General features: G+C 35.1%; 1 protein-coding gene across 1 annotated transcript in view; it reads right to left on the minus strand.

Annotated features, from left to right (window-relative positions):
• The window catches only part of dicer1 (dicer 1, ribonuclease type III), a 31,153-nt gene extending 5,043 nt beyond the window's left edge, over positions 1–26,110 (minus strand). Inside the window, exons 1-25 of the mRNA XM_073826754.1 lie at positions 25,937–26,110; positions 24,340–24,493; positions 24,121–24,248; positions 23,835–23,969; positions 20,681–20,841; positions 19,532–19,700; positions 18,970–19,442; positions 17,554–17,686; positions 17,221–17,463; positions 16,984–17,138; positions 16,769–16,901; positions 16,478–16,553; positions 16,251–16,390; positions 14,962–15,141; positions 14,582–14,795; positions 12,641–12,794; positions 12,341–12,523; positions 12,141–12,246; positions 11,790–11,965; positions 9,502–10,321; positions 7,642–7,794; positions 4,726–5,494; positions 2,129–2,397; positions 1,317–1,479; positions 1,062–1,137 (exon numbers count right to left, since the gene is read on the minus strand). Coding sequence (XP_073682855.1) covers positions 1,062–1,137; positions 1,317–1,479; positions 2,129–2,397; positions 4,726–5,494; positions 7,642–7,794; positions 9,502–10,321; positions 11,790–11,965; positions 12,141–12,246; positions 12,341–12,523; positions 12,641–12,794; positions 14,582–14,795; positions 14,962–15,141; positions 16,251–16,390; positions 16,478–16,553; positions 16,769–16,901; positions 16,984–17,138; positions 17,221–17,463; positions 17,554–17,686; positions 18,970–19,442; positions 19,532–19,700; positions 20,681–20,841; positions 23,835–23,969; positions 24,121–24,248; positions 24,340–24,493; positions 25,937–26,050 — 5,477 coding nt within the window. The 5' untranslated portion in view covers positions 26,051–26,110. The remainder of the gene's footprint in view (positions 1–1,061; positions 1,138–1,316; positions 1,480–2,128; positions 2,398–4,725; positions 5,495–7,641; positions 7,795–9,501; positions 10,322–11,789; positions 11,966–12,140; positions 12,247–12,340; positions 12,524–12,640; positions 12,795–14,581; positions 14,796–14,961; positions 15,142–16,250; positions 16,391–16,477; positions 16,554–16,768; positions 16,902–16,983; positions 17,139–17,220; positions 17,464–17,553; positions 17,687–18,969; positions 19,443–19,531; positions 19,701–20,680; positions 20,842–23,834; positions 23,970–24,120; positions 24,249–24,339; positions 24,494–25,936) is intronic.
• Positions 26,111–27,069: the final 959 nt, after the last annotated feature.

Here is a 27,069-nt window from a genome sequence, read left to right on the forward strand (position 1 = left end):
AGATTAAATAATAATATTAATACCAATTATTATTATGAATAATAAACAATTTGTGTATATCATAATTTTAATAAAATATATTTTTAATTAACAATGAAATTAACCAAACCATTCTGATACATAGATTAAATAGTAATAACAATAATTTGTATAACTTATAATTTACTAATAATTTATCAAAATAAATAAAGTATATTTTTAATTAACAATGAAATTAAACAAAAACGTTGATACAGATTAAATAATAATAATCATTATAGTCAGCATCAATACTAATAAACAATTTGTATATAAATTATAATTTTAATAAAGTATATATTAATTAACAAAAAAATATTATTAGTAGTAGTATCATTAATACTATTAATAATGAAAATAATTATAATAAAATAACTAACAATACTTTGTATATATATAACATAATAATTGAATAATACTTTTTATACAAAAATATTTTAATTACTAACAATGAAATTAACCAAAAAATGTTAATACCTAGATTTAATAATAATAACAATTAATAAAATATTGTTGGATTTTTCGCATTCTAATATCTTACATAGGCTTCAAAACAAATTACTTTAATTTATTAAAATATTTAGTAATATTATTTTAGTAATAGTTAATAATAATAGTTAAAATAGTTTAGTAATAATAATAATAATAATAATAATAATGTATATATAATTTACAATGATAATGTAATATTTTATAAATATATTTAACACAAATGATATGAAACTACACATTTTTGATTTATAGACTCCCACAAAGTTAACATGTTCATGTAGTACTGATTCTGATGCACCAAAGACAAAATTTTGGTATCAATTCAGCCGTACTTGTATTACAGCTTCCAATCTCTTAAAGGGCCGTTGCAGGAACTCGGAAATTGAGTCGAGATTCCGAATGTTTAAAATGACCTCATATCTGCTCTGAACCACGCACTGATGCAGTAACTTTTACAGCGTTTTGCACATTCAAATTATCACTACTGTGTGTGTATCTGGCAGGTGATTATGTTAAGAGCTTGCTTGCTTGTGAGGGAAAGACATTCCCACCTGAACTTAGCCGTCTCCGGTTCCATCTCCAGGAGTTCACGCACTGGGGATCGAGGGACATTAGCAGAGAATTTTTCTAGAAAACGAGGCGAAAACAAAAGCAGAGCATTTCAATCTGGCATTTCATCACGCATAAAAATGGCACGACGTTTGAAAATGACTGAACTTATGGTCTTCGCCACATGAGCCGGCAGACAATCAGACGGAATAGAAACGCAGGACTGATTTACTCGTCTGTACGTCTTTGGCCCTTACCTATGAGCGGCCTCATCATTGGATAATACACTTGCCAAACTGTCTCAAGTGACATCCCGCTATCCATGTAAATTGCACCAGCTAGCGATTCAAAGATGTCTCCCATTGCTTTGGGGACCTCGATGTCTTCCTCCTTCTCCTCGTCTTCCTCCGATCGGCGAAGCTACGAGAGAGCAAAAAACAATTCCACTGCTTGTTTTTCCCTTCGCATACACTGAAAAATAAGCGTTTCCTCTCAGGAATGAAAACTGTGCTTATCCATGGCAAATTCACATCCCCAAACTAATCACACACAACAAACAGAAGAAAATGGTTTGCTGAAAAAAAAGAACTGCGTCGTATCTTAAAATGTGAACTGACAGCTATGCTGCACCGTAATGGTATTTCCTCTCAAACCGAACTGCGATCAATTACTTTTAGCATTACGCTTAAAAGAGCTAAATGTCCAATATTGGGGACAACATTACCCAGCTATGTAATTAAGGGGAACATTACTTATTTTATTCAATTTGTCTTTCCTCTTTCAGTATCCAGTGTTGTCCCTTAGGCATAAAATGCTTTCCAGTCAAACAAGAGCAGATTCGGTGCCAAGATAACCATTTCGAAATAAATTAAATCCAACTGCATTTTTACAATCCAAAAACGAAAACAAATACAAACACAGACCAGATTCACGATGACCGCGAGTGATAGGATGTCACGGTACTAAATCTTGATGAAATATTATCCATACATGCTGACAATGGCATAAATTAAACGACGGTTTCCAAGGCCTAATATCTTTAACAGATAACGGCGAGATGATAGCTCACCTCTGAATCCATTCCTTGCATTTCATTCTTCTCCAGCTGAAATTGCACAAAGTCATCGATCACGTGGAACAGTTCGGGCGAGACAGCTTTGAAGTACTTGTGGTAATCGTACTTGACAGCCAGGGAAGCAAATATGGTGTTGTTGACAAGTGCGGAGCGCAGGTCGGTCAGCACGCCTGGGGAGTGCTGCCGGGGATCTTCATAAAGGTGCTTTGTTATGAGGTAGTCTAAAATTGCATCACCAAGGAACTCCAACCGCTGATAACAATCTGTCCAAAGGTCACAGTGGTACAAAGAAGGTTAAAAAGAGACTATTAATATCACAGAACCTTCATATACAACGGAGTCCACAAGACATATGAGCTGATTGTGAAAAGCAACTGAAAATACAGAGTTGTTCTCGCCAGGTGCGTGCAACAAACATACAGTACGATAAGGTTAGGCCAATTTGTAAACAAATGATTCTTTTGAGCCAGATCTTCAAAATAAATTTGTAAAAAGTTGTCATGAGTTAGGTTTGAACCTAAAATACTGATCTAACTTCATCAGTCTGGTTTTTGGTATAATAAGCATCACGTTCATCGAAAAAAGATAATTCAGCTCACGCTTGGAGTTGCAAGGCTCACCAATACTAAATATTTTTTGTGTAAATTATATGAAATATATTTTATGTAAGTAACCCAAGTCAACTGTGGAAATGAGCTAAAGCATAACATTTTATTATATGATTGTTTGTAATAATCATTATAATATTATATTTAAGCAATAAGGTACGAGAGGCCGCGCTGTATCGTAAATAAATCACGGCTGAAGGGCGTTGTTAGGCATGACGCGAAGCGGCCGTGATTTATTCACGATACAGCACGGCCTCAAGTACCTTATTGCTTTTATAAAACGGTTACCACACAATAAAAATATTAAAATCAAAAATATATATTAATTTATATATATTAAGTTGTATGTTTTCATAAAGTAAAATCATTAACTGCCTTCCGCTGTAAAAAGTAGTCCCTAACTGCTACAGCTGTGTTGACGTTGCTAAGGGTGGTTGCTAAGGGGGTTCAATGATACACAAAACCGTTGAGTGAAGCGGTCATAGCAGTGCTGTATCATGAATACGACACAGCTGCTGACCAATCAGAATTGAGGAATGGAACTAACCGTTTTATAATAAATAATAAACCGCATTGTAAAAGCTTTATTTAAATGGCCACTTATTACTTATACATAGTAGCAGTAGTAGAAGTAATAATAATAATAATAAGTTATAATTCCGGCGTAATAGTCAAGGAAGTTTGCTGCCGTAATATGGCCGAAGCAGGCGGAGTATTATCAGAAATGAGTTCCCAGCTAGTTTAGCATTTGCACATGTGCTGCGTGGTATTACTGCTCCTGCTTCAACCTTATTACGGCAGCAAACTTCCTTGACTATTACGCCGGAATGGGAGTGTAGTTCCTAATCTTATCAGCCTAGAAAACTGAAGCTTTGTATTTCCACCGGTCGATATAACTACATTAGAGTCAAGTTTTAAATAGGACAAATATCAAAACTCGTTGGTCATTTTTGAACGTGATGCTATTGGTCTAATAGGATTCAATGATCTATGCTAAGCTATGCTAAAAGTGATATCGCCAGAACAGGAGAACGGCTGAATGGATTTCAAAACGGTAAAAATCAACTTATTAACTCGGGGGGAGTTGGAGAATGAGCCTATTTCCAAAAAAAAGTGGAGTGTTCCTTTAAATTATTAATAATCATTTAATATTACATTAAACTATTATATAATAATACTAAATTAAAATGTATAATATAGCAATATGAACTAATAATAATGAACTAAAAAATAACAATTACTATTACGGTTTCTAAATGGTTTATTTTAGGATAAAAGAATAAATGATTATTATTAATCAATTAATTAAATTAAATTACTATAATTAATGCTAAATTAAAATGTAATTTAATATAAATTATTATTGCATATATTAAATTAGTATAGCATATTATATCAAATTATTTTATAAAAAAATTATGAATTTTATAAATAATGAAGTAATTATTTATTATTTAATATTATATTAAATTACTATATAATTAATAGTAAATTAAATAAAGTAAACTAATAATAATAATAACAATAGCAATAGCTACTATCACTATTTTCTTATGGCTTATTTTATGATAAAATATTTTTTTTATTATTATTACTAATAGTAATAATGTAATATTTTAGTTAAAATATAAAATTACTACATAATACTAAATTAAAATTTAATTTAATATAAAATATTAGGTATTAAATAATAAGTTTTAATAAATGAATTATTCTTATTATCATAAATTACATAATTCTTTATACATTTATATAATATTATCATCATCACAAATTAAATCATATAAAATATAATAATAATACTTTTGCTGTAATAAGTAAATTAAATAAACTAGTATGAAAAGGAAAAAAAAAAATCTTAAAGCAGTACTGTTTCTGTTTAGTAAGATCGAGAGGAGGGTGTTTCTAATAAATTACTAAAGGAAATATTGATGAAATCAGACCACAATTCAAAGAAACAGTGCTGCAACAACATCCACGGACCTGTGATGGTGTTGTAATGATACGAGGCGTGAGTGAAAGCCTGCAGAAGATATGCCTTGTTTTTAAACGTGTAGTTGATCTTCTTCTCGAAGTTCTCAAAGCCAGAGATGAGGTGGTTGAGGGTCCGATCGGCATCCGGGTGGTCGAACATGCAGCGCGGAGGGATCTTCAGCCAGCCGTACTGCAGCTCGGCCGACCCCCCTGAACTCTGCTTCTCCGCCGGGAGCACCTTCAGGCCGAGGGAGCACAGAAACAGCTGGGCCGCCCTCTCCCCACAGCTGGTGAGGTAGCACCCCAGCAGCGCCTCCACGCAGTCAGCTATGCTCTTATCGGCGATGCACTGCTCAGTGTGGAGGTCGTAGGAGATGGACTGTTTTCCAATATCTGTGCCACAGTTTTCCTCAGAGGGGTTCCAGAAGCCCACCACGAAGTCATCCTCTTCGCCAGCTTTGCTGGGGTCTAGGTAGCACATGGCATCCCAAGAACTGTAATCGAACTCGTCAGCGCCGCCGTCTGGGGAAAAGTGGGAGTTGTGGGCCTTTTTGGGGGCTTTCCATTCATAGCCGGGCTCGGCCGGCTGGAGGGAGATCTTCTTGCCGAAGGCGCCGGAGCCAATCAGCATGTTATCGATGAATCTGATGTGCTCATAGTAGTACTCCAGCTCGTCTTCCACATTGACCTCTTCTTTAGACGGCTCGACATCGGCATCCTCTGCCTCGTCGTCGTCATCCTCATCATCGCTGGCTTTTCCGTTGGCCAAGTCTTTATTCTGAAAAACAAAAACAGATTTCTCAATGTCGTACAGCTCAAACAAAACAAACCAAACAACATCACGAATGGAACCTTGAGTCCAAGAGCCCTCTAAAGCCAAGGCTCAGTATCTACAACAGATTTGCAAAGATTACAATTTTAAAGTGTTTTAGTTCAACCACAGTATTATGTTTGCTCAGGAGAGCTCTAACAGAGCCGAGGCTTCCAGTCCAAGTCAATGACTCATCCAATCTAATGTGATTCAAAAGCTGAAACGTACCCATTTTTTTTTTTTTATCATTAATATGTCATAACGCTGACCATATGAGAAAACGTCTATTGCATATTCATTAAAATGTTAATACCCTTGACACCTTATACTGTAATAATACATGGAAGTGACACTTAAAATTACAGTACCCGAGGCAAATTTAGTACACTCGTACCATACGTATACACCCCGAACCACACAGAGCGACCCAAAACATACAGCCAGTCTCCGTCGAAACCATGGAGAGGGCTGGTAGAAACCAGAAGCAGAGTTCTTTCCACTTTTCTTACTTGGTCCTATGCACATATCCTAATACATCACATATGCTTAAACACAGATGGAAAACTGTGGCTTCTACTTAATATTTCATACATTTCATTTTAAATAATCGTAGGACCTCTTCCTGACCCGTCATGTTGCTTTAAATTGCACCTAAGGTTAAGAGCTTCAGATTTTTCATGATATATTTATGTATTGCGAGAAGATTTGAATCTAGAAAGTTGTCAAATTGCTGAATAAAAGCTGCTTCTGTTTTGATAATGTGAAAAACAGTCGAGGATTGGAAAGATTTTGTCATGTTTTTAAGACGTAGTCTCTTATGCTCATCAGGACTGCAATTATTTAATCAAAAATGCATTGCCAACTGTAATATTGTGAAATATTATTACAATTTAAAACAAACGTTTTATATTTCAAATTTCAGCAGCCACTGCTCTAGTCTTTAGTGTTACATGATCCTTGAGAAATCATTTTAATGTGCTTATTTGAAGTCAAGAAAACATTAATATAAATGGTGAAAACAGTAGTGCGGCTTAATATTTGTGTGGAAACAATGACACGTTTTTAAGCTCAAAAGAACAGCATTTATTTATTTATTTGAAATCTTTTGTAACAATCGCTTTTGATCAATTTAATGCGTCTACATTTATATATTATTATAGTATTATATTTATTTTAAATACTTTATACTACTACAATTCGATATGTTCTTCATAAAATATAAAGCATACATTCATGCATTTACATTTGTTTTATGGTCTTCATTTGTGCACATGGTTTTAATGAGAGAGATTGAATCTTTATTGTATAATGTCATTTCATTATTATAACGCTTTTACTTTACAAACAAATCGAATTTGTTTAAGGGTCATTTCCTAACTCTACAGACATTTCAGCAGGCGGGCATTATTATATTTAATCTAATATTAGTTAAGCTGCTACCTTTTACTTTATATAAATTTCTTGTATTCAGATGTGCCATTCTGAACTATTTCTAATCTTTTCCATGTCATAAATAAATACGCTTTCCACTGATGTATGGTTTGTTAGGATATGACAATATTTGGCTGAGAGACAACTATTTGAAAATCTGGAATCTGAAGATGCAAAAAATCTAAATATTGAGTAAATCGCCTTTAAAGGTTTCCAAATGAAGTTCTTAGCAATGCATACTACTAACCAAAAATTACGCTTTGATATATTCACAGTAGGAAATTAAGAAAATATCTTCATGGAACATGATCTTTATTTAATATCCGAAAGACTTTTGGCATAATAGAAAAATCAATAATGTTGACCCATGCAATGTATTGTTGGCTATTGCTACAAATACACCCATTCTACTTACGACTGGTTTTGTGATCCAGGGTCAAAAATAAACAAATGCATGAAAAAGTTCCTTTCTAAAAACCAGCTTCACCCAGAAAGGATGAACCTGCCCCCTAGTGGCGATGACTGGAAACAGCTGCGGTTGAACGCTGCCAAGATGTTCCTCAGCTCAAGGCACAGAGCCATGTAAACAGACTTGTAATTGTGCATGAAGATGCATGTTGATATTGGGTTAAGCTTGACTTGAGCTATCTGGTAAACAAACGAAGATGCTCTCTGACTCATACCTCATCTGAGTCCCACTTGTCTGTGCTGCTTTTGTCCTGATTCACAACGTAGCCCGGGGGAAGCCAGTTTACCGGAGGATCAAATATGGATACCACCATTCGACTAGGAAGGCCCTTTTTCTTTCCCAGGCGATAAAGGTTACAGTTGCTGACCTGGAGATAATGGAACAGAAGAAGTTTGTTTTCTATATAACACGTGAAGTATTCAAATGAATATGAAACATATTGGCTGCCAAAATCTTGATAAATGGTAACAGTTATTTGAATTAAATTATAATTTCCTCAACAAAACAACAGTAATTTCAAATGCAAGTCTTACAAATGTATCAGTTACATTTTGAACTGTGAATATTCGTATAGAACAAGGCAAAAGGAAATTCTAAATGTGACTGTCAAATTTATAAAAAGCAAACATACGTAGCAGCACAACTAAAGCTGACATTATCAACAAACAAAATGAATTTCAACCTAAATAATGAAACATAAAAATAAATACCATTAAACCAAAAACACCAGATATCATTTTTTATAATTGTTTACTAGTGAGTGCAGGATACTATAGTTAATTTATGTGAGGATAGCAAAATAAACATATTATACCCAAAAATTCTTCATACGGTGGACTACCAGTAAAATTGATACAAATTTGGGACCAAAAATTTGTTTTGACACTTTGACCTGACCATGTTTTGTAACATACCTTTCTATCAAATTTATCTGATATTTGAAGGTGTCTGAATAAATTTTGGTTTGACTGTAATTCATTTGTAATTATCAAGATGAATTTGTTCTGACACAGTTTAACTCTGAGTTCTTATATTTTATTACCATTTTCTTAACTATAGCAAATACTGTGATAATGTGAGGAATGTTGAAGGTGTCTGAATATATGTGACCATGGACCACAAAACCAGTCATAAGGTTAAATTATACAAAACTGAGATATATACATCCAAAATCTGAAATCTAAGGGTGCAAAAAATCAAAATACTGAGAAAATCACCTTTAAAGTTGTCCAAATTAAGTTCTTAACAATGCATATTACTAATCAAAAATTACATTTGGATAGGTTTACAGTAGGAATTTTACAAAAAATCTTCATGGAACATGTTCTTTACTTAATTTCCTAATGATTTTTAACAAATGAAAAATCAATAATTTTGACCCATACAATGTATTTTTGGCTATTGCTACAAATATACCCCAGCGACTTAAGACTGGTTTTGTGGTCCAGGGTCACATATTTTGGTTAGACTGTATGATAATAATAATAATAATAATAAATATATATAATACCACTATTTATTAATAAATTAGAATACACTTTAGTTCACACATTAAAGTGTATTAAAAATAAACTTTAAAAAAAATAATAATAATAATTTAAAATATACATTTTAATTATAAATATAATTATTTAATTATTTAAAATATATTGTAATTAAATTTCACACACTGAAAAAAACACTGAAAAAAACAGCAAGAGATTCTTACTCAGAAATTTCACAATTGCAAAGAGTTAAAACTAAATTTTGAAATCATATTTGCTTGTAAAATTCACTCTTAAAATCTGTTTTAATTTCCGAGTTCAAAATATAGTTCAAAGTTTAAAAAATAATAATTTTTTACAGTGTAATAATAATATTTATTAACAAATACTTAATAATAATGCATACTACTAAGTAAAATATTCAAGCACATGTACTATAAAAACTATTAGAACTGAAAATTGAAACTATTCAAGTAAGTCAATAAAGTTGATTTAAAAAAAACTATTAGTAAAAAAATAAACTCAATGTGAAACCTGTTTTTTGCTTTGCGGTTACTCTAATAATCTTAGTCACTGCAGCTGAATCTTACCTTCTTGCTTCTCATGTATGACAGCCTGCCCTCATGGGCATCAGGGTAAGTGCAGAACAGGTAGGTGGTGATGGCGTGTTTCAGAAAAGAGTCGCCCAACATCTCCAACCTCTCCAGATTGAAGCCGTCACTGGCGTTGGAGAGGGTCAGGGCCTGCAGGATGAGGCCAGGGTTGGGGCCCAAGGTTTTCGGAGAATCCCATGCTGGACCTGTGCAGGTTGATGCAGATGTCACATCAGAGACCTCTGATGACACTTCTGAAGGTGCTGTGGTGCTGGTTGCCGGCTCTGGTTTGGGGCAACAGTTTGAGGTAGGTTTTTTCACATGTCCGTCGCAGAGATCCGAGTTCCTGCCTGGGGTACATTCATCGCTGGGCTGGGGCTGTGGCTCGCCGGCTGGAGAGGGCCGCACAGGAACTGAGGTAGTGGTTTGTGTTGATAGGTCACTCTCCAGAGGGCCCAGCTGAGAGCATTGGCAAATGTCATGTCTGTGTGGAAGGTCGTCGCTGTCACCCCGAGTGCCGTTAGGGAGGTTTCGAGAACAAACGCAGTCGCTCTCGTCTTTGTTCGGTGTTTGCAGATCAGTCACAGGGAGCACGTGGGTTTCTAGCTTTTCATCTGGTGTGTTGCAGTTCTCACAGGGGAGAGTGCCCTCTGGAGGCTGGGAGGCCTCCGTACTGCAGCCCTCCTGGGCAGTGTGGTCTGAATCTGAGCTTGTGCCGTGTTTACAGTGATCGTCGTCTTCCAGACATGCGCTGGAGCAGGAAATGAAAGACTTGCTGTCGATGGACTTCTTCCATCCAAAATCCAAATTTGGATACCTAGGGTTAACATTCAATGAGACTAGGACTCAAATGGGAGCACTTCTTAAAATGCAGAAATTGCTTTGTAAGGTAGAATCCTAACTTAGATGTTACCTCAAATTAACTGAAACACTTTATAAAAGCAGAAACCCGTTCCGATCTAAATCAAATGATTTGCGATATGCAATTTGAAGTAGGGCTGCACGATTAATCGCACGATGTTGTGAGGCGCGTTTTGTCAATGAAGCCGGTACTTTGATTAGTAGTAAATCTCCATCACGTGCGTTCAGCGTTCGGCAATTAATACACAGAGGCGTAAATCACTGACAAGCTACGCCAAATGGCGCTAAAAATCGAATGCGATTTTGAGCACGATTTGGCGTAGCTTGTCAGTGATTTACGTCTCTGTGTAGTACTTGCCGCTCCAGCTGAACGCACGTGATGGAGATTTACTACTAACTAATGTAGTCAACTATTGTTAATTAATAAACCTTATTGTAAAGTGTTTCCGTAAAAACAAAAAAAGGTCAATTAAACAAATTAAAAATAAATGTATACTGCACTCACACACTTGCATTCTCAGTGCTGTCAAAATAATAGTCCTGCATCGTCAACAGTGCCAAAATAGAGATCCCACTTCCAACATTTATTGGGAAACCAGAAAGATTTATCGGTCAATGCCAATACTTAAAATTGGCAAAATACTGGCCAATATGTCAGCCTTGGCAATATATTGTTCAACCACTAACTAGAATCGACCATTTTTAACAATTCACCATTTGAGCTTGACACAGTGCATTATTTGAGACTGCCTTCAGAACAAAGCAGAATTCTGTCAAAACAATGTGTAATACCTTTTATAACAGTCTTTGTGTCAAGAGTGGGCTAAGAATGCCTTAAAGCAATAGTTCACCCAAAAATGAAAATTCAGTCAATTTATTTTATTAGTTTATTTTCGGAACACAAATCAAGATATTTCTGATGAAATTCAAGACCTTTTACCACGCAACTACTATGTTCAAAGGCCAGAAAGGTAGTAAGGACATTGTTAAAATAGTCCATTAGAATACGTTTTGTGCGTGTAGCAAAACAAAAATATAAAAAAATTTTCAACAATTTTTTTCTCTGTCCTGGCAGTCTTCAGCACGCATTCACAATAGAAGCTACAAGAAAAGTATTCTTATAACTTCAGGTTAAACCACTGATGTCACATGGATTATTTTAACTATGTCCTTACTATCTTTCTGGGCCTTAAACATGTCAGTTGCATTGCTGTTTATGCAGGGTCAGAAAGCTCTCGGATTTCATCAAAAATATCTTAATTTGTGTTCTGAAGATGATGGAAGGTCTTAGGGGTTTGGAACAACATGAGGGTGAGTAATTGATGACAGAATTTTTATTTTAGGTGAACTATCCTTAAAATGCTGTCAATGGAGAGAGCTAGGTTTTGGAATTGAGCAAACAAGTGTAATGCATATGAACTGACCTGAAATCAGGAGGCAGGGTCTGAGCCCCTACACCAGCGTCTATGGCTGTCTGAGACCGCAGCTCTTCGGCCGTCAGAAGGCAGTGAAGTCTGTAGAGAATGCTGGGAAGGCAGACAGCTTTCCTCCACAAAGAGGCTGGGATGGGGTGAATGGCACAGAGCTCCGGAACTAAAATCTACGCAGATGGAACAGAAACACAACCAAAAAGTGTTATCTGATGTGAGTCAAACCTCTGTTCGTACGTTACTGCTCTCAGAGGGAGGAAATAGTCAAACAAGCGGTGTGATTAGACTTAATTCAGGTATGAGGGCTCATAATTATCACCGCAAATTCTTTCCGTCAGTTAATACCTGTTTGTTTTGTAGGCTTTCCCACTTGGCCTTTCTCTTCTCTGCACTGCTGAGAGGAAGGGCTTTCCCCTTTTGATTAAGGTGCCGGGGAGTTAAAAGATTCAATCTACAAGAAAAGACCACCATGGACATATAATGAATTTCTTAGGGAAGAAAAAAAAGAGCACATACAAGAATTTGACTTTTTTTTTACTTCCTACCTTGAAGATGTGTGGTCCACATCCAGTAGGGGCTGGTTAACATTAGACAGGTCCAGGTTGTACTTGGTTTTGTAGTACTCAGCGAAAGTCTCGTACTCTGGAGAGGGGAATTTACTGAGCGGGGTGAGGTCTGTGTAAACGTCAGCCACATAGAACCGATGCGGCTGGTCAAAATTACGATACCTTGGAGAGAGGAATGGGACAGAGGGCTAGAGTTCAACTTCAGTGAAAACAAAAGCACAGTATAAGTCATCAGAGAGCTTAATTGCAAGGGCAATAAGACTCTGAGTTCACAAGTACCTTGGAATGATGACAGCATCCTGGTAGTCCTCCAGTTTGAACATGAATGGGTTTTGCTTGGTGTACTGAGTATTTGGAATGCCAATGCGTGCTTCAGACTTTTCAATACCCTCCATGAACTCGAAATCCAGGTCCAACGTATTGGAATCCTCAACTAAAGAGAGCACAAGTTATGAGACTATGGCTGCAACAAATCATCAGCTAATAAATATTTCATAGCCAATATCTTAGAGAGAAAAATCATTTGAATTTAAGATAATAAAACTGTAAAATAACATTTATATTTTAGATAGCAACTTCATGATTCTGCAATCCTATTATAGTGTTTCTGTATAGTATAAAGAAATGGGGAATGATGTATAAAAAGGAATCACTCATTCTGGTAAGTCTGCACTGGAAATCATATTTTTTCAAAGACAATTTTACATACAGTACACAACAAACATGACGAATATAACAAAAATATGGACACAGGACAGAAAAGTTTGAAATTAAGGATTTGAACTGTCACTCATTTTTATAACAATGCACACTTTCTGATGATCTAATGGATCACTAACATTTGGAAGATTCTTGGAATTAAATATTTCTTAGATATTTAAAGACTTGTTTAAATTGCACATTTTTACCATCCAGATGGTATATGAGAAAGTTATAGACTGTAAAGACTAATTTTAAATTCATCTTTTTATATTCCATTTACACTACCAGTCAAAAGTTTTTGAACAGTAAATTTGTTAATGTTTTACATTTTAAAAGAAGTCTGTTCTGCCCAACAAGCCTGCATTTATTTGGTCCAAAGTACAGCAAAAACAAAAAAAAAATTTAACTTTTTAAAATAACAGTTTTTTATTTGAACATATTTTAAAATTAAATTTATTCCTGTGATCAAAGCTAAATTTTCAGCATCATTAGTCCGGTCTTCAGTGTCACATGGTCCTTCAGAAATCATTCTAATATGCCGATTTGCTGTTCAAGAAACATATTATTATTATTATCAATGTTGAAAACAGTTAAGTTCTTTTTTCAGGATTCTTTGATGAATAGAAAGCGCCAAAGATTAGCATTTATCTAAAATATAAAGCTTTTGTAGCATTAAACACTATACCATTTACTAGCATTTTTTTTAAATACTTTTATTTAGTTAGGATGCCTTAAACTGATAAAAAAAAAAAGATAAAGACATTTGTAATGACACAAAAGATTTCTATTTCAGATAAATGCTGTTTTTCTGAACCTTTTATTCAAATAAACCTAAACATTTTTTAGCTGTTCAACATAATAATAAAAAAACGTTTTTTGGGCAGCAAATCAGAATATTAGAATGATTTATGAAGGATCAAGTGACTGGAGTAATGATGCTAAAAATTCAGCTTTGAAACAACAGGAATAAATTTTATTTTAAAATATATTCAAATAAAAATATACCAATATTTCAAAATTTTACTGTAATTTGGATCAAATAAATGCCGGCTTGGTGAGCAGAAGAGACTGCTTTAAAAAACAAAATAATCTTACTGTTCAAAAACTTTTGACTGGTTGTGTACTTTTTTGACTGTTTTCTGTAATAATTTATTAGACAGAACTGTTAACTAATAAAGATGAAGAATGACAAGGTCCTGTGCATATCAGTGCAGTCAAAATAAAAGTCCCGGTGCTGTCAAAAAGTCCTGGTTTTCATTATCAGCTGGGTCTGTGTGCTGTGAAATGGATTACCTCTGATGATTTTTTTTTAAATGGAAAAAAAAAAGGATAAGACTCATGTCTGTTCAATAAAATACAGGTCAGAAAATTTGGCATTTTGTCCAAACAGTTAAATAAGTATTTGACAGATTCATTGTGGATCTAGATAAAACCTTACTCTAAACTGACAATCAGAGACAGGACTAACTTTAATCTGCTGTTCAAATCAATCTCGCTGTGACTGACTGCAGCACTCACCGATGTTGAGAGGTAGAACGCAGTAGGCAGAATCTGCCTCTACGGGCTTAAACTCTAGCGCTGGCTTTTCCAGACGAAGGATGTGGGAGAAAATGTACTGGTGCAGACGTGTGATTAGCTCCAGCTGCTCTGCGCTCAGAGTGAAGTCCGACTTCTGAAGCTCAATCGAAATGGTCACCTCACCAGAACGTGTATACACAGGGAAGTGAGGGATCTGAAAGTTCAAGGCAAGTTAATGAACTTCAGATATAATCAAAGGAAGAATACATTTGACTGTAGTATAAATAATTATCAAAGCATTTCACAATGAATGAAGATTAACAGGTTCTTCTCCAAGGATCTCCAGATTCAGAAAGAGAAGTTAAATGAAAGGTGATTACCCGAGGTATTGGTTTAGCTGTCAGAATGCCAAAACATCGGGTGGTGTCCTCCGGTGGGTACAGCTTCCTCCGCCGGAAGTTGAGTTCATCAGGAAGAGGGGTGGTGAGGACCATCCCTATGACGTAAAGGTAGCAAGGCTGCTCTGGCACAGGGTAACACCCTCGCAGACACTCTGGTATCTACAAGGCAGCATAGGCAACATTATTCTATACCTTCTACACACTGTACTTAAAAAAAGAAAAAAAAAGAAAAAGAAAATAATCCTTTAATTAGCAAGGATGCATTACACTGATCAAACGATGACTTTAAAGACGCAAACATAATGTTACAAATTATTTCCATTTGTAATTTCTTTTGAACTATTGAAAGTAACCTAAAAAATACAAAATGCATGTTATTTTTTTATTTAGTAGAGCCAGGGGGCTCTTAATGAATTAGAATATAAAGATTAGGGTAAATTGAACTTATTTTGTCCTCTGGGAAACATGTAAGCATCTTCTGTAGCTTCTGAAGGGCAGTAATAAATAAAAAACTAATAATATTTAAGCAAAATAAGAAAAATGTACACATTTCATTCTATTCAAAAGTTTACACCCTTGGCTCTTAATGCATTGTTTTTTCTACTGGAGCATCAGTGAGCGTTTGAACCTTCTGTAATAGTTGCATTTGAGTCCCTCAGTTGTCCTTAGTGTAAAAATATGATATACAATTATTGTTGGAAAGGGTTCAAATACACAAATATGCTGAAAAACCAAAGAATCTGTGAGACCTGAAGGATTTTTCTGAAGAACAGCAGGCAGTTTAACTGTTCAGGACAAACAAGGGACTAATGAACAACTATCAAAAAACAAAACAAAAACAAAAAACTGGATCATTTAGGTAACAACACAGTATTAATAACTAAGAAGTGTGTGTAAACTTCTGAACAGGGTCTATTATTTTTTCTTGTGGACTATATGTAAACATCTTTTATGTGAAATATCTTATTCCGGTCAGTACTAAATAAAATAACATGCATTTGGTATGATCCCTCTTATTTTGGTAAAATAATTAACATTTTGCAGATTCTGCAAGGGGTATGTAAACTCTTGACTTCAACTGTATTTCTTGCACACCAACATATTAGTATGATTTCTGAAGAATCATGTGACACCAAAGACTGGAGTAATGATGCAGAAAATTCAGCTTTGCAATCAGGAATAAATTACATCCAAAACAATAGAAATACCAACAAAAGCATGAATCCTGACAGCCTTCTAAAAATGTATTTTGAGTTCATGACACTTACGGCTTTTGGGTAACACTGTCTCCGTTTGGTGGAGCCTGGTCTTCCTGGCACGTTCGTCTCCTCCTCATCATGCAGGTCTAGCTCCTCCTCATACTTTACAGTTTCCTTTCCCACTGGCATCAAATGATCATCCAGCTCACCTAGACGCAAACATCACACATCAGTTAGTGACTCTCAGTCTCAGAATGCATTAGAAATCTCATATAATTAGACTTTTTCATGCTCACCAACTTTGTGCAGCCTTTCACAACAGAGAAGAGCGACAGCTTTTTCTGCAAGTCTTGCACAATTCATTGTTGGCCCCTGAAGAGGTAAAGAAACTTTTAGAAGGCTTTTTACTTTCAGAGATTTATAGAATACAAATTACACACTTTTGAAAGTCAGTCTAACAAGTTTGGAAAAACACAAGGGTGAGGAAATTCTGACAGTCTGGATAAACTCTCTTTTTAACTCTTAGCAAATAGACTAAATGTTAGATTATTTAGAAAAATGTCAAATATATTTTGTCAAGAACTCACGGTGACAGGAACTCTTAGTGGTGAGTTAATGGGTAGGAAGAGTGTGGATTGATAACCTCCAGTCTTCAGCTCCACAGTTTTACACTTTGGAGCAAGGTGAGTGAACGGATCACTGGGCAAGCGTGCACAATATCTGCACAACACACAAAAGCGTTTAAACATGACATTACGTGCAACAAAATACAACAGTCTTTGATTTAGAGAAGAGTACTCACCTGTTGACGTGCCCAATGGCTGTGTTAATCGTGACACGGGGGCCACCGTCCTCTGAGCGCAGGACGTAAGGTGGTAAAACGTTGTCGTCATCGGTCACTGGCTCCAGTTCAAAATCACTGCATTCTGCTGACTTCGAGCACTTATTTCGGAGAATCTAAAAGACGTACAACTCTTAGAATGACGTATTTTAAATGTACACACAACCTCTTTCAGGGAATCACATTAAGCCTGCTGACCTTCTCTATGGCCTTGTAGGTCTTAAGGTCTTCTTCAAATGTTTTTGTCCGCTCGCTGTCAGCTAGCATGATGTAATTGGAGACTGGAGCCCGTGCGCGACCTTTAGATTGCACGTATGACCGGTACTCTGTCGGCAGGTCAAACCGAACCACCAAATTGCACTTTGGAATATCAACGCCTTCTTCCACAATGCTGGTTGCAATGAGCAAGTTGGTTTCATGGGCTCTGAACTTCCTCAGGACCTGGTAATGTGAATCAGCAAAAACGTTTATGATCAGCACAAGCTATGGAAGTGGCACCAGGGGCTTTCTAGGACTAGTGGACTCACTCACCTCCTCTTGCTTTCTGAACTCCACCTCCATTTGTTTGTTGCGAGGCTGGTTCTTGCCAATGCTGTGACCCGTGATGAAGTTGCTACTGATGTAGGCCAGCTCTGGGTCCTGCTTCCCTGCCTCCTTGATAAGCCTGATACACACAAATAATACATGGTGCATTCAAGTACCTTTGGATAATTCAAATAAGCAATCTGCTAAACACTAAATATACACAACATTCGAGTGAACAAGAGTAAAGACATTTCAAATGCAACAAGATATCCATTTCAACTAAATACTGTTCTTTCCAATAAAATCAAACGTTTTCACAAAAGTATTCTGCAGCACAACAGAAGGGTCTGAAAGATCATGTGACACTGAAGACTGGAGTATTGACTGCTGAAAATTTAGCTTATCACAGGAATAAATTACATTTTAAAATATATTCAAATAGAAAGCAGTTTTTTATAATTGATACAATATTTCACAATTTTACAGTCTTTACTCTCTCTTTGATTAATAAATGCAGCCTTGGTGAGCAAATGAGAATTATTTCAAACTGTTTTATAGCAATCAAAGCAGCTTATCAAACAGAACCATTGAAAAATACTTTTATTAAATATTAGATTTTCTAATTTATCTGCAAGTATAAAATATTTATTGTATCTTTATGTATTTAGACTGTCTTTGCCTCTTCAGTAACGCTCAGTTACTATTTAAATAATCTAATAACACTAATAATTGTAATCTATGGAAAATTTAAAAATATTGTACATTATAATGTTGTGATTTTTAAATTCACTTTTTAATATTATTGATTTGTATGGAAGCTGTTTCCAACACAAGTATTGCAACCTTTTATCTCAAAGTTCTGACTATCTCACAATTCTGATGTTTTTTCTCAGAATTGTGTGATACAAACTTACAATTCTGACTTTTTTTTTTTTTTTTTAGAATTGTGAGATATAAACGCACAATTGCGAGTTTTAAAGTCAGAATTGCGAGACATAAACTCGTAACTGTGAGAAAAAAAAACAATTGTGAGAAAAAAAACTGAAATATAAACTTGCGAGTTATAAAGTCAGAACTGCGAGATATAAACTGGCAATTGCAAGAAAAAAACTCAGTATTGAATATAAACTCACAATTGTGAGAAAACTCAGAATTGTGAGATATAAAATTGTAACTGCAAGAAAACTCAGAATTGAGATATAAACTTTTAGTTCTAAAGTCAGAACTGCGAGATGTAAACTCACAATTGCGAGAAAAAAACGCAGAATTGCGAGATACATTTTTTTGCTCACTATTGCGAGTTTATATATTGCATTTTTTTTTATTCAGTCCCAGAAACAGGCTTCCATATATTTTAGCTTTAGTGCATTTTATTATTTGTCTAGAATTTCTGAGAAACACAATGGAGCACTGAAAACAAACCTGTTTAAAACAACCGCTGTATATCGTCTTTCCACAAAGATGATTCCACAGAGGATGTTGGTAAAAGGCGACGGAAAATTAGCTTCGGGCTTCTCCTTTGCCTCCGCCTCTTCATCCTCATCTTCATCCTCAGAATCGCTCCAAGAAACATAATTGTCCTGATTACGATTGTTGTACCACTCCACGCTCTCGAACTGCTGCCGTTCGAAAGGTTTGTACTCGTGGAGAATCTCCAGGAGTTTGATGACCTTGGGAGTGACAAACTTCAGGTCTAGGGAAGCTGGAGAGAAATGCTCCTCACATAAGGCGTGGATTTTTCTCAGAATGGTGTCTGTGAACAACAGGAACTTGCGGTTTAGCTCTTCCTGTTCATGTTTGATATATTTCTGGAGCTCTCGGACCATGATTCCCGCAGCTTTATCGGCACACCAAGGGCCCAGCACAGTCAACACTGCGCGACAGTCATTCAGCACCTTGGGATAAACAATCACACAATCAAAACAGTGATTTGAAATCACTACTGTCGACAGCATCACTTCAAAGTAAGACCATAAGGGAGAACCTGTTTGGAGATGAATGTGGGATCTCTATCTTCTCTGTGAGCAGTTAAGTTGCAGTCATTAAGAAAATGAAGGGCTTCATCCAGCTCATTCAAAAGCCTCTCAGAGAGCCCACTCTGATCCTGGTACAGCCCACAGTCCAGCACCACCTCACGAGGTTGGGATGCATACCTGGACATAAAGATGCAAGAAACGTCTATAATAGATACTTAAACGACAGATTAACATTTTTTTAAAGCGTTCCTCCACCCCAAAATGAAAATTGTCATCAATCACTCACCCCCATGTCAATCCAAATCCGTAAAAGTTTTGTTCGTCTTCAGAACACAAATTAAGATATTTTTGATGCATTCTGACAGCTCTCTGAGCCTCCCATAGACAGCAATGTAATTAACATGATCAACGTCTAGAAACGTAGAGAGGAGATCGGTAAAATAATCCATGTGACATTAGGGGTTTAACCGTAATAATACGAAGCTACGAAAATACTTTTTGTATACAAAGAAAGCAAAAATAACAACTCACTTTAACAATTTGACCCCTCTGCATCACCCTACCGCCATTTTGGAGAGTACACACTGAACGCAAACAGCGTACGCTGTTTTGTGTCAGCCGCACCACACGGATACATTGTTTCCGTTTAAACAAAAGCGTAAAAAACGTAGTAAACGTATCTGCATGGTGCAGCTGACACAAAACAGCATACGCTGTTTGCGTTCAGTGTATACTCTCCAAAGTGGCGCTAGGTTGATGCAGAGGAGACAATTGTTGAATAAAGTCATTATTTTTGTTTTTTGCGTACAAAAAGTATTCTCATAGCTTTGTTAAATTACAGTTGAACCCCTGATGTCACATGGGTTAGTTTACCAATCTCCTTGCTACGTTTCTGGACGTTGATTGTGTTCATTGCTGTTTTTTTTTTTTCAAAATGCATCAGAACATCTTCATTTGTGTTACGAAGACGAACAAAGCTTTTTTGGGTTTGGAACGAAATGTGGGTAAGTGATTAATGACAAAATTTTCATTTTTCATTGGGGTGAAGTAACCCTTTAATCCTAGTGTGCAAATTAGATGGAGACAGCTTTACAAGAAATCATTTCTGTTGGTGCAATAAAAGCAAAAATACATCAGGGTGTAAATCTTTAACCTACCTATCCAGCACCACAAGATCAGTGGCAGTTTCCGCATTGCTCTGCAGAATCTTCTCCAGGTTCTGAATCTTCTCCTCCAGATCACAAGGGTCACATTTGCCATTTAAAATGGAAGCAGTCAGACCCAAAATGCGAGGGCAACCTGGAGAACCCTCACAAATCTGTAAGAAGCATTATAGCTAGGTATGGTTATCAGCAACTATCTTACAATATGATATCTATTTATCTTGAATTGTGATAAAAAAAAATAAAAAAACTGAGTTACAGGAGTGATCGATCATGAAAACACAATTGTGTAATCCAATTTATATTTCCAACATATGCGTTTTAATATCATGAGGGAAAAAAACAACCATGTCAATGCATTACTGTTCCAGTACAACTGCAGGGTTTCTGCAGATATGAACAAGTGAAATTTAAGACTTTAAGACCTTTTTAATACCACCTTATATGAAATTTAAGACCGAAACCTGTAATGGAAATAGATATTATATTACATGCATATATGTAATATTTAACGTGTTTAATGTAAAAAGTAAACGCAATTTCATGGCTGTCATAAATTAAATTTATTACTACGATATACAGTGAACTTTTCATATCAGCAGATACTATTCCACACAAAATATCTCCATAAAAGTACCACTAGAAATATCTGATGTAAAAAAAAAAATTCTGAAGCAATATTTTCATCAGTGCTCTGTTAGCTTTTACATCTTAAATCTGCATATTTGATTTACCTTTATAAAGGCCTTTTTTTTTTTTACTTTTGAAATGTATGCCTTTGAAATTTATTTTATGAATTTATCAATAAATTCTAAATGGCTGTTAGCAGTGAGATTACATAATTTACACTGCAAAATTAAAAGTGAGATTAATGTTTTAAATACATTTATTGATTTATAAATATATACATTAGAAATGTTGGGTGTGGAGGCATACTTTTAAATACACTAAATTACCAGCAGGTGGCGGTAAGTCACTTCATGAGCGAGTTATTTCAACTGATTCGATCAAAACGCTGAATCATAGCAGAACGTTGCTAGGAGAATGCTTCTGCTAATGTTGCATATTGTCTAATATGTAAGTAACTACTTGACTAACTACTTTTTTATTGAGCTAAAATTAATGTAACATTTGTAATTGTGAGAATTTTTAGCAAAAAGCTCACTTGGTATATTACTGAACTATATCATGTTATAAATAAACTATACATTTGAAATTTTTACCTCAGTGTGTTTCTTTAGAGTGCTGTTTCATTCATTTGTTTTAAAGTATGTCACGAATAGACCAGAAATACACTATCCATTATCAATTTCTGTTTACGTTGAATGTATTAAAAAAATATGAATCTTTCTTGCCTTTGGATCCTTCACTAGTTGTTTTTGTCACTTCAGTTTTAATCAGGCGGTTTGTTCGGTCGGGCAAGTAAAAAAAAAAAAACATTTTAAAAGTATTTCGAAGGCTGGCGGTCAGCTAGCTCGACCTATATTTCTTATTATTAGCCTATTGATAACATTATATACAGAAAAAGGTAGTTTGACCTGTATTCTGCTACTGCGATTCTGAAGAAGCAGTAACTTCCACAGAGGGAGAAAAAAATCTAGTTGTTAGCAACTGGCCTTAGCTTGAAAAAAACTGAATATAGGGCTTGGCTAAGTATCACTAAACTTGCACTTCCCCATAGCTAAAAAGTTAAATCCATTTTACTTCTGCGGTACAATCCGAGAGAGACTCGCGACAATAACAGAAAGCTGATTGGCTATTGCATGCTGGTCTCATTTGTAGTTTAAATACTGCTAATTATATTTGGAATAGTGAAATAAAGAACTACAACACCATGGAAACAACAAAAAGAGAATTTAAATGAGCTTTAGAGGTAGCGTTACATGGACATCGGAAAAATAAGACCTGTGTAAAATTATTTAAGACCTAGAACAGCGAATTTAAGACTTTTTAAGGCCTAAAATTTAGATTTTTAAATTTTAGACTTTTTAAGACCCCGCGGAAACCCTGAACTGTAATTCTGTCATTAATTACTTACCCTCATGTCAATCCAAACCTGTAACACCTTTGTTCATCTTCACAACACAAATTAAGATATTTTTGATGAAATCTGAGATTCTTTGACCCTTCATAGACAGCAACAGAACTACTATGTTCAAGGACCAGAAAGTTAGTAAGGACATTATTAAAATAATCCATGTGATATGCAAGGAAAAAACTGTTGAATGAAGTCTTTATTTTTGTTTTCTTTGCTTAGAAAAACTATTCTTGTATCTTCGTAAAGTTACGGTTGAACCACTAATGTCACATGGGCTATTTCAATGATGTCCTTACAACCTTTCTGGGCCTTGAACGTGTCAGTTGTGTTGCTGTCTATGCAGGGTCGGGTTTAATAAAACATGTCTTAATTTGTGTTCTGAAGTTGAATGAAGGTAGGTCTTACAGGTTTGGAACTACATGAGGGTAAGTAATTAATGACAAAATTTTTAGATAAACTAACCCTTTAAATAAATGCAGGTTCCACAGTGATGATATGCATTTTGTATATTAGTAAGTATTATGACTAAAATATGACTACCCTCAGAAAAGATCACACATTCAAATTAGTCAGAACATCTGCATTCAGCCAATCTTTACATTTAAAAAGATAATTTGTCCAAAAAACGAATTCTGTCATCATTTACTCACCTGCATGTTATTACAAACCTGTATGGCTTTCTCTCTTCTACACAAAAGAAGAAATTTCGTAGAACGTTGGGAACTAAGCAACATTACACCCAATTGCCTTCCATTGTATGGATGCATTTCTCAAAAATATATTTTTACTTACAAGAACAAAATTCAGTCATTCAGGTCTGGAATGAGGGTTAAGTAAATGACGACAAATTTTCATCAGTTTTACTCTGAACTTAGGATGTGCTACAAAGTGTTAGCCTTCAAAATAAAATTGCAACAACATCTTATCAGAGTACCTGCGTTCCATCTCCAGGACTAAATACACGCCCATTAATACTATAATAATGGATCGACATCTTTTTAGCATCTCTGTGGAGTGACAGTTAGATGAGCCCTTTATCATCCATCTCTTTACACTGACAGTTGTGATTTCATAGCACCCGTTCAATGCTGTAACAGACTGCAATTTCACCTTCATTATTTCCCGATAAGGATGGTCTGTGATTGCAAGGTGGCATTCGTCAAAAACCAGCAGGTTGATTTTTGATAGTGGCAAGACTCCATTCTTCAACACATGCAGGAAGATGTGGCACGTCATGACCAGCACCTGAAAGAATAGACATTATGGAAAAGAGAGGAGGATGAGGAGGATGGGAGAACATCAAAGCAGAGAGACTGCATGATGACACCTGATCAAGATGTTCAACAATTATATGAATAAATTCATAGGCACGTTAAAATGCCATGAATAATCACACCTGATTCTCTATCATCTCTCTGTTCCACATCTCCTCGACACATGGCGTAATGTCTTCTGACACATAGTCGCCTACCTGGAGATCAGAGTGGGTTCTTACAGTAGATGCTTGCTGAACCACAGATGATGCTTGTATCAGAAAAAAACAAACAAGCCAGGATTAGGTTTAATGAAAATGTATGTTTTAATAGGGTACATTGCAGACTAGACAGTTCCTCACCTGCATTCACCAGGAAAACTGTTCTCTTCCCATCCTCTCCACGGATTTGGTGGGAGAGTTCTTTGATTAGGAGTACTGCGATAAAGGTCTTCCCTGAGCCAGTATTTAAGCAGACTATAGTATTGTGTTCAAGAGCTGCTTCAAGAAGTTCAACCTGGTAGGAAAATGCAATTGGGTGAAATTATTCAGCAAAATGTTACATACCATTTAAACTACCGTTTAGAAGTTAGGGGTGAGAACGGTTTTATTTATTCATTTATTAAGATTTATTCATTACGATTTTTTTTATGTCTGTGTGTATATATGTATATATTTAAGAAACATTGTATATTTGAATATAAAAGATTTACATCGATATATGATTTTTGAACAGTAAGATTTTTAATGTTGTTTAAAGAAGTCTCTTCTGCTCACCAAGCCTGCATTTATTTGATCCAAAGTACAGCAAAAATAGTACAGTTTTGAATATTTTTACTATTTAAAATAACTGCTTTCTATTTGAATATATTATAAAAACTAACTTATTCCTGTGATTTCAAAGCTGAATTTTTAGCATCATTACTCCAGTCACATGATTCTTCAGAAATCCTTAAATTCTTAGAATCCGTAGAATTTTTTCAGTTTTCTTAAATAGAAAGTTCAGAAGAGCAGCATTTATCTGAAATAGAAATCTTTTGCAACATTATAAATGTCTATCATCACTTTAAAATCAATTTAAAGCATCCTTGCTAAATAAAAGTATTACATTTCTGTCATTTCTTTCCCAAAATGTACTCAACTGTTAAATATTGATAATAATAATAATATGACAATAATAATAATAATAATAAATATTATATATAAAAATTTAAATTACATTTTAAAATATATTGAAATAGAAAGCTGTTATTTTAAATAGTAAAAAAATATTTCACAATATGACTATTTTTGCTGTATTTTTGATCAAATAAAGGCAGGCTTGATGAAGAGAAGAAATTCTTTAAAAAAAAACAACAAATTTTACTGTTCAAAAACTTTTGACTGGTAGTGTATGCATACACAGATTTAAATATATTTTTTTTTAAATACACATGTATATGTGTGCATTTATATTTATACACTAGTTCTTTCTGGTCCTCGAATCTGATTGGCTGAGAGGACTGTGATTCTAGTGATATCAGAACTCCAACCATTTCACAATTTGTATCACTCCGCTTGCAGTATTTCTCATTTCGAGTGTTATGGCGGATGCCCAAATCCACTATAATTTAAAAAATAATACAGTTTTTGTGTCACGGAACATAGTTTTAAGAGTTTTAGGCAAAAATATACTTCTTCAGACTTAAAATATGAGGTTTATTAATAAAGATAATGTCTATTTGAAAACTTGCTTCAAAGTTTTCAGAAATATGAGCTTCAGGGTGTTGGCTATGAGTGTGATATTGCTCATATACATAATAAATAATACACAGTACACATACATATATTATGTATACACAAACTTTTATTTTGGATGCGATTAATCACGATTAATTGTGATTAATCGTTTGACATTCCTAGAGATAAAAGCACTTCGACTAGCTTAAGTATCAAAATCGAACCAATTCAAAAGACTTGCCTGATATTTCCTTGGTGTGTATATGTTGTCATGGATAGCTTCCTGCTGCCACGGGAGACCGAAGAAGGGCCCCATGGGTGAGGAGGCAGGGGTCACCAGCTGTAGGCCAGCCATGCTTAGAGACTGTTAAGCAGGGGACCTCCAGTCATCCAGTGTTTATCTCATTGCATCATGGCCTTCTAATGCTCACTGCGAGAGACAGACCACGTAACATCAGATCAGTAGGATGTCACAAACAAACAGCGCTAAAATCAAACATGTCACGTTGCTGTTACGTCTGGAGGTATTTTGAGCGACATGTTATTTAGTTCTTGTTAGAGGCCATCTGGATCAGGTGGGTTACTGATTATAGATGAGTGTGTTTACTCACAGCTTGTAAGTTTCCCACTTTGCTGTGTGACCGGGCTGCACTTATTCTGGGCGTCATTATCAAAGCTCCTAAAATCAGCTCATTCTTTTTCCCCTCGAGTTACTCTGCTAGGAAAAAACAGACACACACTTAGAATCTGCAAATGTGTTTAACATATAGTGCAAACAGGCAGAGATTATTCAGTTTTTTCCATTTCTCATTACAATGTAGTGATGTGAAACAAACCAATTTTAAAGGGATAGTTGACACAAAAATGAAAATTCTGTCATTAATTACTCACCCTCATGTCATTCCAAACACAAATTAAGATACTTTCGAAGATATTTTTCCTCTCTTCTTGAATAAAGTCATTATTTTATTTTTCTTTGAACACAAAAAGTACTCATAAAATTACGGTTGAACCACTGGATGGACTATTTTAACAATGTCCTTACTACCTTTTTGGGCTTTGAATGTGGTAGTTGCATTGCTGTCTATACAGTGTCAGAAAGCTCTCAGATTTCATCAAACATATCTTAATTTGTGTTCCAAAGATCAACAAAGGTCTTACAGGTTTGGAACGACATGAGGGAAAGTAATTAACGACAGAATTTAAATTTTTGGGTGAAATATCCCTTTAATAAATCTGGGTTTTAAAAGAAAAGCCTATTTTACACAAAATATTAACTCAAAAAATCATTCAAAAATATTTCAAAAGAAAATGTGCCTTATTTATTCACAACACTGTTGGTAAATTTTACTTTTTGACACAAAATAAATCTGT

The sequence above is a fragment of the Garra rufa genome, chromosome 21, assembly GCF_049309525.1.
Source record: "Garra rufa chromosome 21, GarRuf1.0, whole genome shotgun sequence".
NCBI lineage: Eukaryota > Metazoa > Chordata > Actinopteri > Cypriniformes > Cyprinidae > Garra > Garra rufa.